The 14110-nt window shown below is 44.9% G+C and overlaps 1 protein-coding gene across 1 annotated transcript; it reads right to left on the bottom strand.

Annotated features, from left to right (window-relative positions):
- Positions 1–4234: 4234 nt before the first annotated feature.
- On the bottom strand, positions 4235–5897 carry LOC118881642 (MHC class II transactivator-like). The gene is made up of 2 exons (XM_036826768.1): positions 5615–5897; positions 4235–4308 (listed from the first exon to the last, which is right to left on the bottom strand). The coding sequence occupies exons 1-2, from the start codon at positions 5895–5897 to the stop codon at positions 4235–4237; spliced, it is 357 nt and encodes a 118-aa protein (XP_036682663.1).
- Between the last annotated feature and the right edge of the window lie 8213 nt (positions 5898–14110).

The raw sequence follows: 14110 nt of genomic DNA, 5'->3' as shown, positions 1-14110 counted from the left end.
TCCTGGGAGTGAAAGTGAAGTAGGTCTGACTAGCTGGGAAGCTACTCAAGGTGAAAAAATAAGTGGTCCTTGCCAACACATCTCCTTCCAGGAGTCCACGGAGGCTCCCTGATCAGGGATCAGAGCAGGAACAGGTTTTGGGAAAGGAAGGTGTCAGAGGAAGGGAGGGCGTGGCCTCCTTCCCCTCTGAGTCCTGGCTCTGGTGACTCTCATCCTAAGAACCAAATGGGGAAGGAAGCGGGAGGAGGAGCTTAGCAGCCTGGGGTGTGTCCCTCCCTTTCCAATAAATCAGGCAACATCCTAGAAGGAGCCTTTGTTCTGTGGTTCCTAGAACAGAGTCTTCATGGGCAAAAGTACCACATCGTGAAGACATAGAGCGACAAACCAGCAAAGGAAAGCCGAAGAAAACAATAATATATAAAACCATAGCAGGGGCGTCCTACAGCCTCCGAGAAAGCTCACCCCAAAAGCACCGCTGTGCCTCCATTCACAAACCAGAGGTCGGCTGGGTCTGACCTTGCCCCCAGTCATCCTTCTGTGCCCCTTGGGTCTGTGGTTACCCCAAATGCCACCCTCGAGGCTGACGAGTCAGAACGAGCTTTCCTCTTGCCAGAAATGCATGTGCCTTATTTTGGATGATGTCACTGAATTCTCAGAATAGCCACTCTGGATGCTAGTATCACCTCCATTTTACGGATGTGGAAACTGAGGCCCAGAAGGGTCCCAGGAAGGGCTCACTGTCATAGCCTTTGGAATCAGGGAGTCACAGCTGGCATGGAGGCCACAGCCCATGTGCTTAACTAATGTGCCAACTTGAGGGTGGGGGGCACCTTGGCCCATTTCTCAGATGCACACAGCACCAAGCACTCAGCACTGGAGTAGCTGTCTAGATATGACATGAGGCCCCCAATGAGACTGCAGACTCAAACCCCTGGTTTATCTTCCCCCTGTCCAATATTCCTGGAGTTATCTGTCTAATGCCAAGAACCGCCTTGGATAGTTTACCAGCTTCCATCTCATTTAACCCTCACTATAACCCTGGGAGGTTTATATCATCACTCCCATTTTAGAGATGAAGAAACCGAGGGTCAGAGTGGTTCAGGCATGTGGCCAAGGTTACACAGTTTGTAAGCAGCAGCAGAGCATGGCCTCAGAACCAGAGTTGTCCAGCTTCCAGCCTGGTTCTTTTTCCATCACTGCCATCCAATATCTCTCTTCTCTGGCTTCTGATTGTCCTCCAGGTGTTGTCAGCCAGTGTCAGCCAAAGACTGCCTGAGTGTTTGCTTTGATTCCCCAGTCAGGCTGCTGAGTTCTGTCAGGACTCTTGGGACTCCCCCGAGCTTGCCTGGGGGCTGGATGTACATGTGCTGCTCTGTGCAGTAGAGTCAATCCCCAAGGTCACGTCCCCAGAAGTGGGCTTCCTACACAATTGCAACTGAAGCATTATAATATCTAAAGGTGACTTCTGAATCATCAGGCTGGTTTCAGTTTGAAGGTGGTCAGCCTGTTTTGGGTAGACTTACAGTATCCCTTTAGGTTATGCCGAAGAGGCAACCAAGCAGAAAGTGCAGCGAGAGATCCAGTCTCATGAGATCCAATATCTCATAGCCCCCCACTCCCAGGCCATGAGCGAGGCAGATCACTTTACCTCCCTGTGCCTCAGTGTACTTACCTGTAAAGTGAGAGTAATGGGACTACACGAGCCACCCACGCACACACCCACCCACCTTTCACCCATCCACCTAAGCATCTACCCACCTATCCATCACCCATCCACCTATTCACCACCCATCAACCATTCACCTATCCACCGACCCCCCTATCCACTCACCACCCACCCATCCATCCATCCATCCATCCATCTACCATCCCTCAGTCTAATATTTAACAAACACATATCGCACACCTATCCTTTGCCAGGCCCTGCGTTAAGCGTTTGGGATGCATCCGTGATGAAAGCATGGATCCCTGTCCACAGGGAGCTTATTTTACGGTGAGGGAGTCAGACAAGAAACAACAAACATAGGGAATTCCCTGGCAGTCTAGTGGTTAGGACTCCGCAGTCTCACTGCTTAGGGCCCCGGGTTCAATCCCTGGTCGGGGAACTAAGGTCCCACAAGCCTCGTGGTGCAGCCAAAAACAAACAAACAAACAACAAATGTAATACAAAAGTAAAGTATATAGAAGGTGAATGTGTCAATGGGGGAAGGGGGCACTGCTCACAGGGTGAAGGGGGAGTTGCAATTCTAAATGGAATGATCAGGGTAGGCATCCCTGAGTAGGTTACATTTGAGCAAAGATCTGAAGGATTCAAGGATGTTGGCCAAGAGGATATCTGGAGAAAAGAGTGTTCCAGATGGAGGGAATGGCATGTGCAGAGGTCCTGTGACAGAGAGCGTGCCTGGCCTGTCCCAGGGACAGTGAGGGTGCCAGCACGTATGGAGAAGATGAGAAGGCAGGAGTACAGGATGGGCGCAGAGCAGTGATGAAAGCCAGATCGTGAAGGGCCTTGTGGGGATCGTCCAGATTTAGCTTTCCTCTGAGTGACACGGGAAGTCGGTGCAGGGTTTAGAGCAGCGGAGGGTGAAGCTCATGATAGGGTTGTGGAGAGAGTGACAGAAACTTCACACACTGATTTCCTTTTCTGAAACCCTGTTGAAACTAAAGTCGGTGCCCTTTATTTACAAACCCCACAATTCTCTTCCCCAGTTCCCCTTCTCCCCCTCTGAAGGCTGCTTCTTCTCCCTGCCCCAAAGCAGCACACCTGCCCGTACTCCTTACAGTTGAGTCTTTCATGCCTGGGGGGAGCTGGCCTGGAAGAGGGGGAGGTAAGCAACGGGGAAAGGAAGTGATTTATTCTTCCTTGTCTCCCGGCCTCTGAAGCCCACACCGCCCTGAGCCCAGTTCCCTTTCTAGAGTCACGTGGGATCAGAAATAAAAATATTACGTCCCCAGGGAGGAAATGGAGTTTAATAACAGGAACCAGCCCTCGCAGAGAGAGGAGGGCAGGGCAGAGGTGTTGGGTAGCCTGCGGTGTGAAGGAGCCTGCAGTTAGCAGGGGGCGAGTCAAGGAGAGAGGAACGCTTTGACAGCCCCGGAAGTTGGCATCTGCACCCCCATCAAGACCGCATAGGTTGTTTGCGTCGTCTTCCATTTCTTTTCATCAGTGTCTTACAGTTTTCGGAGTATAGGTTTTTGCCTCCTTAGGTAGGTTTATTCCTAGGTATTTTATTCTTTTTGATGCGATGGTAAATGGGATTGTTTCTTTAATTTCTCTTTCTGATCTTTCGTTGTTAGTGTATAGAAATGCAATAGATTTCTGTGTACTAATTTTGTAACCTGCAACTTTACCGAATTCATTGATGAGCTCTGGTGGTTTTCTGGTAGCATCTTTAGGACTGACATGTACACACTGCTATATTTAAAACAGATAACCAACAAGGACCTACTGTATAGCACAGAGATCTCTGCTCAATATTATGTAACAACCTAAATGGGAAAAGAATTTGAAAAAGAATAGATACATGTATATGTATAACTGAACCACTTTGCTGTGCACTTGAAACTAACACAACATTGTTAATCAACTATACTCCAATACAAAATAAAAAGTTAAAAAAAAAAAAAAAAGACCACAGAGGCCGCTTGCACTCCCATTAAGAAGTCAGGGAGGGCTTCCCTGGTGGCGCAGTGGTTGAGAATCTGCCTGCCAATGCAGGGGACATGGGTTCGAGCCCTGGTCTGGGAAGATCCCATATGCCGCGGAGCAACTGGGCCCGTGAGCCACAACTACTGAGCCTGCGTGTCTGGAGCCTGTGCTCCGCAACAGGAGAGGCCGCGATAGTGAGAGGCCCGCGCACCGCAATGAAGAGTGGCCCCCGCTTGCCACAACTGGAGAAAGCCCTCGCACAGAAACAAAGACCCAACACAGCCATAAATAAATAAATAAATTAAAAAAAAAAAAAAAAAAAAGAAGTCAGGGAGGTCGTTCAGCTGGTAAAGATGCCCCAGACCCCCAGGGGTCTGTTAGGAGGGGGAGAGTAAAAGATGTGTCCGAGGAACAGATAGAGACCATCTGAGTGAGTTCAGCCAGGAGGACAGCCAACCCCATGTGAACTTGTATCTTGGCAGAAGAGTTGGAGAAATACCTACACTGCCCTGGTGCCCATGGCAAAATCATCAAGGGGCTTTTTTACCCCTCAAGGTCAGATTGAGGCTAAAAGCTTGTCTGCCTTCAAATCCAGCCTCCACCACTTCCCACCTGGGGACTGGGGTTGGTCACTTCTGGGTAGCCTCTGTTTCTTCTTTCTGCATAAAATACGGTTGGAGATCATCAAAGCGTTTAGGGTGGATATGAGAACTACCTGCTGGCTTAGGCTGTGCCTGGTGCACAGTAAATACTCAATAAATGTGAATCATTGTGATTATCTTGTTTCAAGTTACTCCAGAACCATGAAAGGACCAGGAAGAACTAGAGTTTATGACACCAGCTCATAAAACTGGGAAAGCACAGATTTACGTAGAGGAGACTGAAAGACGTGTGTCTTTAGGAAAACTGTTGTTTGCATTGAAGTGAGACCCTCTTTGGAACTGGGAAGGAAGACCTAAAATGTTTGGGGAGCCAAGAGTGCGAGCAGAAACGGTATGGTATAGGCTTGTTTTCCTGATTTAAGATGCATTAATTGCCATCAGTACTTTTTAAAAATAAGACACTCTCTCCCTCCAGTCTGGTTCCTCGTCTGTCTCTCTCTCTCTTTCCCCCACCATCTCCCTCTTTCTCTTCCTCCTTCCATCTCTCTCTTCTTTCCTCCCATCCTCCCTCCCTTCTTCCCTCCTTCTCTCCATCTCCATTTCTGTCTCTTTCTCTCCTGTCTCTCCCTCCCTTTCTCTCTCTCCCTGTCTTTCAGTTTCTGTCTCTCTCCATGACCCAGATGCACACACACACGTGCACACATACACACACACACACACACAAGTAAATACACATGCAAGCATATGCCCACACATACGTGCACCGGCACATACACGCACGTGCACTCTTGCACGCATGCACACATGCGCGCGCACACACAAACAAGTACATACACATGCAAGCATGTGCCCACACATACGTGCACCTGCACATACACGCAGGTGCACTCTTGCACGCATGCACACACATGCGCACACACACACGGCAATCTCTGCTCCCCAGCACTTTGGCCCTTCCTCTCTGTGGCAACCTGTTTTTCCACACACTGATTGTGCCTGCATCCGTCTTCCCCACTTGCAGGCAATAGCCGATTTGTCCATCTGTGTCCCTCACCAGTGCCTTGCATTGTGCCTAAGGTATCAAGGCGGCTCGGAGAGTGACCCAAGTGGGCATCTGGCTGCGTGGACAGTTTACTCTTAAGTAGAGTGGGAAGCACACTGTTTCTCCAGTGCCCTCAGCATCACAGCCTGAGCTCTCCAAGCACTTGCCGATCCCGCCAGCTCAACCAGAGACCTTGATTCCTGTCCAAGGCTGCCTTTCCAACTTGGGACCCGGATGATCACATTTTCACAGAGTAGAGGGAAAATCCCTGGGCTGCCTACAGCCAGGCGTTGCTCCATGAGAAAAGGGGATGGCACTTACCCCCAGGGTCCTTGTAGCCGGAGTCCCTCTCGGCTGCCGGGGCCTGCAGCCCACTCCAGATCCACCCCAAAGGGGCCAGGTCTGGGTCTCCTTTCTCCATCAGGGTCAAGGAGATCTTCCTGGCCAGAGCCTCACCGTCAGGCTCATGGAGCAGGGCATAGTGGTACTCCCTGGAGAGAAGATCCTCTGCCAGCAGGTTGTCCAGAAGCGCCTGCACTTGGCTCGGCCGATGGCTGGAGAGCAGCATCCGGACCTGACTCAGGATGGTCTGGAAGTGATTCATGGTAGCTCTCGGATGCAGGGCAGCTGCCCGGGACAGCGCCTGAGATCTCTGCTCACCCAGACTGCAGCATCCAAAACGTGAAGTGAGAAACAGGATGAGGGAACCTCTGCAGTTTATTGCAGTTTATTCCTGCTTAGGAGGATTTCCTCATTTGCATGTTAGGCTGGGGTTGCCTGATGAATTAATGGAAGTGCGTTCTGGGGCTGATTTAGACCCCATAGATGTTCGCTGGTACCACTCATGCGCATGTACCAGAGAAGCTCACAGCTTTGTGGACTCCTTTAGATCCAATCCAGTGTTTATTATACTAAGAGGAAGGGGGCTTGCCTCTTTGAGGACCTATAAGGTGATAGGCCTTTTTAGGTGTTGTATCATAACAAGAAGGCATTGGGGCGTAGAGGTTAAGCAGTTGGGTTTGGAGCCAATCTGTCTGTGTTCAAATCCCAGATTACTTGATATTGGGCACGTTACTTAGCCTCTTCTTGCCCCCATTTCTCCATCTGAAAAGCTGTAGGGATAACAATAGTACTTACCTCTTAGAGTTGTAGGGAAGATTAAATAAGATAATGCATGTAGAGTACCTAGCACATTATCTACAACTTGTTAATAGTTCAATACAACTGAGTTCAATAAATATGAGCCATTATTGTTATTGATTAATCATGCAAACAGCTGTGTCACCTTGGGCTCAACCTCACTAAACTTCAGACTCTTCCTCTGAAAAATCTCTCAATAAAAGTAATTCAATCTCATCAAGTTGTCTTGAGGATTAAAAGAGATAATGCCTTTAAAGGGCTTAGTACTGGCCGTAAGAAGCACTTCATGAACATTGACTACATACTAACATTATCCCCAATTTACTAACACACAAAACAGAGGCTTTACATAGGAGCCAGTCTGTTATAGGATTCTACCCTGAAAAACCCAACCCCACCTTTTCTTTAAAATCATAGTTGATTGCTCTTCCAGAAACACACTGTGACCTGGTTTCCTTTCCTGGCCTCAGCTTTACCATCTCTCAAAATGGGACCATTTGCATTGTTCATTTCAATGAGACAAACAGGGATTTCCACTTCCAGTATGGGTGAGAGCTCCTATCTGACTAACTCTACCATAAATGACAACTAAAAACTCTGGTGGGGCAGGGGAGAGGTTATAAAAAATGACTACCTGAAGGCCCTGGGGAGTGACCAGAGCAGGCAGACCCTGGAAGGGAGTCCATATGTGGAAGATAAGAATATCACTGGTGAATTCCCAGCTCATTAGTTTAGCTCAAAGAGGTCTCAATTAGTGCTGTGCAGGGCAACTAAAATTCTGTAAAAAATGAAAAGTTTTACTGCCCTGAATAACCAGAGGACAGAATTTGGGATAACAATCATTGCTGGAAAGTGGGAGTAGAAATTCCAGGAAGGAGAAAGACAGAGAGAAGTTGCTCCAAATTCTGTGTATAAACTGCCCAAGTATCTGGCTGACCTCTGAACCTTGAATTCATGGCTCATTCATGTTCTTGCTCATTCATGCATTCATGGGCAGACTCCAAACAACTAACTAAGGCTAAAGGAGCTGGGCTGAGACTTGAGTTGCAACCTACTATGGGGGTGGGGTGGGGGTAGGAGACTATGCACTTGATTCCAGCCAAGATATGAACCTGCCAAAACAACAACAGCAACAAAATTAACCCTGTTCTGATTATAACATAATCCAGAGTGTTTACAATATATCATTCATGATGGGCAGTGCACATCCAAAATTACCTGACTATATAGAGATAGGAAATAGGGACCCACTCTCAAGAGAAAAGAACAATCAATGGAAATTGACCTCAGATGACCCAGATGTTGAAATTAGCAGGCAAGGATTTTTTTAAAGCAGTGACTCTAACCATGAATGAAAAAGACATAAAGGATGTCAAGGAAAATATGCTCATGAAAATAAAAAGATAGGAACTTTCAGCAGAAAAACAGAAAATATTAAAAATTACCAAATGGAAATTATAAAAGTGAAAATTACAATATATGAAAATTTAAAAGTAATTGAATGGGATTAACAGCAAAATGGCAATGACAAAAGAAACTTTAAGATGCAGCAATAGAAATTACTTGATCTGAAGAACAGAGAGAATAAGATTGAAAAAAATGAGCTTCAAGGATATGTGGGACAATGTCAAAAGGTCCAACTTATACATATTTAGAGTCACAGAAGGAGAAGAGAGAGAATGGGGAGAAAAAAGATGAGAAAAAAGATTTGAAGAGAATGGGGAGAAAAAAGATGAGAAAAAAGATTTGAAGAAATAAACTTCTCAAATTTGGTGAAATGAAAACCATGAAACTCAGCAGGACAAATACAAGGGAATCCACACCTAGACACATCATAATCAAACTGCTGAAAGCCACAGATAAGGAGAAACTCATGAAAGCAGCCAGATCAAAAGAACACATTACATTCAGTAGGGCACGTGAATAATCACCGACTTCTCATTAGAAATCATGGAGGCCAGAAGACAGTGGAACAGTATCCTGGAAAAACTGAGAAGAAAAAAAATGTCAACAGAGATTTCGAAATACAGTGAAAACATCCCTCCAGAATGCAGGAAAAATAGATATTTTCAGATTTAAAAAACTAAAAGAATGTGTTGCAACAGACCTGCACTATAAGAAATGCTAAAATAAGTTCTTTAGGTGGAAGGAAAATGATATCAGTTAGAAACTCAGCTCTACAGGACGGATTGAGGAGCATCAGAAATAGTAATCTCTGGGTAAGTATAAAAGATTGCTTTTTTTCCTCTTAATTTATTAAAAAACATAACTGCTTAAAGCAAAATGTAGGGTACTATCTTGTGATTTTAAATATATGTAGATATAATACATATGAAGTCTATACCATAAAGGATGGTATAGCATACAGGGTGATTATTGGACCCATATGATAGCAAGGTTTCTATATATCAAGTGGTACAATATTACCTCTATGTAGGTTGGGAGAATGGAAGGTGTATATTAAAAGCCCTTGGACAACCACTAAAACATCATGCAAAAAGGTATAGCTAAGCAGCAATTTGAAATTAATACAGAAGTTTAAATGAGATGGATTCAACTCTTGGCTTGAATAAGCAGTCCAACAAGATCATGACATTATAAATTTTATGTATAAAGGCAGAAGGTCGAGAAGTAGAAGATAGAAATTCTAAAGCTTTTCTCACCTAATAAAGTACTTGTACTTTTAAGCAAACAGAGATGTAGATGTAAATATTATCCTCCTGGCAACAAATTATCAATTAAGACAATCAAAATTGCACACTTTTTAGGCATTAAAGTCATAATTCACACGGCAAATCACTAATTTTGAAGGCTGGGTATCTTGTACTTCTTTGTGCAAATAATACTTTTAAGAATAGTTTTACAATCACAAAACAAAGTTTTACATCTTCACACAGGTCTTCCCCCATGACAAAAGAATGAGGTAGATACCTGTGCAAATGTTCTCAGTTTCATCAGAACTAACTTTGTGATGCAGAAAAGTGTCTGCTTTACCGGAGCTAGAGAGGAAGAGGAAATTTTTACCCCTACTTCCCCTTTCTTTCTGAGATTTCTTTCCCCAGCAGTTGGAAGACCACGCAGTTTCTTGGACAAGGTGGTAATGCCCATCAATTATCCCTGAGAGAAAAAGAGGAGATTTGAGAGCTTAAAACTTATTAGTTAGGAAAGAAGGGGGCCAAAAGAGAATTTTAACAGAAGGAATAGATGGCATCTTCAGCCATGGTTGTGGAGAAGATGGCAGGTGGGTCAGCTGCTGAGAGGAATAAGGAAACCGTGTTCTAAATTACCTCACCTCTGAGGCACTTGAGAGAGAGGACCAGGCCTGAGAATCCATTCCCAAGCATCCAACGTGGGGATAAGAACAAGGCCATGAGTCTCCATCAAACATCCCAAGGTGGGGATGAGAACCAGGCCATGAGAATCCAACCCCAAGCATCCAAGGTGGGGATGAGAACCAGGGCATGAGAATCCATCCCCGAGCATCCAAGGTGGGGATGAGAACCAGGGCATGAGAATCCATCCCCGAGCATCCAAGGTGGGGATGAGAACCAGGGCATGAGAATCCATCCCCGAGCATCCAAGGTGGGGATGAGAACCAGGACATGAGAATCCATCCCCGAGCATCCAAGGTGGAGATGATGGATAATGAAACAGCAAACATTGGGTGCACAGAACCAGGGACTAGGGTAGCTTTTCCTAGCCATTTCCAAGGCTACCTTCCTCTTTCCTATCAATCCAGTGCACTACCAGTTCACATGCTTAGTCAGGAAAATCTGAAAGCCAGCTTCTACTTGGTCACTGACTCACTGTGCCACCACAGGCAGTACATTTCCTCTCTCTGGCCCACTATTTCATCACATGTGAAATAGTAGGTCAGATTACATGATTCCTAGAACTTCTTTCAGTTCTGAGATGCTGCCGTTTATAGGGAGGTGTCACCTTGCTGCAGAACCACTGGTCCCAGAGCTCCACGGTATTCCCTTGTGATTAGTCATGAGCGCAGCATTTCCTCTGTCTACAGTGATTCAAATCTCCCTGTAAGACTTTTTTCTTATAATCACATGCAATGTGTGCTATTATTTACCTGATATTTTACTTTAATCTGGATTATTTCTTTAATATATCATAAAAGGAAATTTCATATTCCTATCACAGTTGGAAAGTCATATCACTTGCCCAAGAATAGTGATAAACGGATGGAAAGTAAAATGATGTTTATATTCTTCTGCTTGTTGAAGTTTCTGATCCTGAGGTCCAATGTCTCTTTGTGACAAAGGGTGGTTAGCAAGTGTTACAGAGGGGTTAAAGGTAGACCAGCACCTAGCTGAAACGGTCTGCATCAGAAAAGTAGTAAAAAATTTAAAAGCTACCACTAAGGATGTAGAAAAACAAGAACTCTCCTACTCGGCTGGAGAGCACTTAGAATAGTGTGATCATCTAGGGTAACCCTTTGGCAATACCTAGTGAAATGGGAGAAGTACATACCCAGTATTTCCACTCCTCACCATATAACCCAGGAAAATTCTTAACACATGTGCAAGACACACCAAGCGGCATTATTTGTGATGGCAAAAAATAAGAGATAACAATCAACATAGAATAGAGATGAATGTCTTTTATAAGCATTCTGGAACACATGCGGATTTAATGAATTGCACATAATGGACGCAATCAGAGTGAAGGAATTTAATGGCTGTTAAAAAATGGAGTCAGTCAAATCAATTACACTTTGAGATATAGTGCAAGTTTTAAAGGGTTAATGGTTGCATCTTTACAATTTCATATCCTTCTGTTTCATGATAGTATGGTGTTACACACAAAGGTGAATCCAAAAGCTGCTAAATCCATGAGGGTGTTATATTTCTAAGAAGAGAACCTTAAAACAGGTTACCAAGGGCTCTGAATTCTGATATAGGCATACCAGAATCTTCTCACGAGCTCAGTTGATAGTATAATCTCTATCCCTTTTGTGGCATTGGTCATTCATGATTGCCTACCTGTAATTCCTTCCAGAATCATCACAGGTTATATGTCAAGAAGGCTATCTGACTGTACTTCCATGAAAAATTGATAATTTTAAAGAAAAGTGCTGTTCATCTTTATGTGTATTGAAGGATAATGTCTTTAAATGGTTTCTGTTTGACAATCCCACAGTGGCAAAATGACCACATTAAACTTGCCTCGTGGAAGGCAGCTATTTGGAGTATAGCAAGAGGTTGGAGAGTCTGAGTTCCATTCCCAATTCTGGTTGTATTTTAGGTTTTTAAAGATTATATGATTATTGTTACAAAGTTGGATGCTTTTTATGCTAATAGCAAATTTCTACATATTGTGTCTAAGGCTTAAGAATGTCTATCTCAGAGAGAAAGGCATTATAAAATTTATGAACAGCGACAAATACACTGTGCATATGTATAATTTCATCCTTGAGTGTTTGTGACTTGATTAGGTCTGTCCTGTAGAGTAGAGCGTAGAGTCAATTAGTCCTTATGATGTTCTGTGTGGCTGAAGACTTGGGAGACATGAAAATGATACGTGAAGCAAGGTTTTATGATTATAGAATCAAAGCTATTGGATTTTATTATTAAAAGTTGAAACCTAACGTGTATAAACGAAAACCAATGAAAGAAGGTAGTCATTTCATTGACCCATAAAAAATCACCCTAAGAACCTAGAAACAACCTAAATATGTTTCCAAAGTAGACTGGATAAACAAGTTGCAATATATTGCTACATATACACTAATATGTATAAAATAGATAACTAATAAGAACCTGCTTTATAAAATAAATAAATAAAAATATATATTGCTACAATGGAATCTCACACAGTAGTTAAAATACATGAACCAGGGCTGCATACGTTAACATGCCAAGCTCAACAACATAACAAGTGTAAAACCAATTGCAGTCTGCAAAGTACTGTCTAGGGATGGGGTACATACAAGGGGAGGATGTGCATGAAAATGATCAACTGTCAATTCAGGAGACTGGTTATTTCTAGAATGAAGAGGCGTGGCCATGAGAGGGAGGAAGGGGGACAGCATCACGGAGGGATTCAAGGGGACTTAGATAAAACTTTAATGTTCTATTTCATTAGCAGAATTGCGATTACATACCTATTCCTATTCTTATTCGTTATAACTTCTTGTGTGTCTAAAATATCCAATTAGGCTGAGGCATATGACATTGCTGATATTTGTCTGCTTTAATCTACAAAACAGCCGCATCATATGGTGTGACCAGTATAATGATGATGGCGATGATGACGAAGAATTGAAAGGTAACTCTCTTGCCATGGGATTCACTGTCATTTAAAGCCTATAGGTGAACCCCTCCTCTCCTGTTATCTGGTTACCAGCAGGGTGGTACAGGAGCCACACTTGGGAAACTGATTTAGTGAATGTTGTCATGGTTTTGTCATAAATCGAGACCTGTGGTCTGGCCTTGGGGATGAGAAACTTGTGGTCTGAGACTAGAAGTGGTGAAAGAGAGGGTGCTCTAGGGTCTGCAGAGAGGAGGCAGTGCAGCTGGGTCACAGGCAAGAATGCTCAGGCCCTAGGCTCAGGGCTCAGGTAGTCCTTGAGGTCACCTACGTGCTGAGTGAGAGGCAATTGCCTTCTTACTATTTCCTGCTCCTCTGACTTGGAGATAGATGATGATAATGATGATGTATTAAAATATTCAGATACCATATCTTGAGTGAAAGTAGTGGGGAGCTAGACACTTTCTGTATATGGTCTCATCATCACCAAAGGCGCCGCAAGGTGTGCATAATCATCTCATCTTACAGATGAGGCTCAGAGACGTGAAGTCGCAGAACCCAGCAGGAACCTGAGGAGGAATCCCGGCTGGGGGCTTGCAAAAGGAAGAGAGGTCCTGGCTGCTTCCTCCTGAGATGCCAGGAGAGCAGCTTCCTGCGTCAACAGGTCCTGTAAGCATGGCAGGACTGGGCCCTGTGGCTGCCGTGTGTCTGCCCACAGACCAGGACAATGAGCCACTACGTCGCAGCCTGAGTCACCTTAACCACCACTCACGGATGTGGACGGTTGCTTTTGCTTCTTGGGTTTTCTCCTGGTTTGTGACTGCAGTGGTAGTGGGGAGAGTGGGTGGGGACTGACATGTAGTTTACAGGATGATGTCATGACCTGCCTAGGCTCATGGGGGCCAGAGTTGGAGTCAGGGGACCTGGGCCCAGTGGGGTGCTGGAGTCGGCTTCACCATCTCCCCCTCCACCACCGCCAGTAATCACCACCACCATTTCCTTCTCCAGCATCACTACCCTCATCTCCCTTCCTCTCCTACCTCCATCGTTCCCATCACTACTTCCATGATCACAAGCACCACCATCTCTACCACCTCCATCATCACCACTACCATTGGTACCACCTCTATCATCTCTATCATCTCCACCACTTCTACTACATCTATCATTTTCACCACCACCTCCATCATCTCCCCCTCCATCAGCACCACCATCATCTCCCCCTCTGCCACCTCCATCATTTCCACCACCACCATCGCCTTCCCCATCGTCACCAGTACCATCTGCCCCTCCACTTCCATTACCGCCACCATCATTTCCCTCTCCACCACCTCAATCATCCCCGCCATTACTTCCACGATCACCACCACCTCCACCACCTTCCTCATCTTCTTCCCACCACCTCTATCTTTG

This window comes from Balaenoptera musculus, chromosome 15 (assembly GCF_009873245.2).
Source record: "Balaenoptera musculus isolate JJ_BM4_2016_0621 chromosome 15, mBalMus1.pri.v3, whole genome shotgun sequence".
Classification (NCBI taxonomy): Eukaryota; Metazoa; Chordata; class Mammalia; order Artiodactyla; family Balaenopteridae; genus Balaenoptera; species Balaenoptera musculus.
Note: the sequence above shows the minus strand (reverse complement) of the source record. Positions and strands in the feature narration are given on the sequence as shown.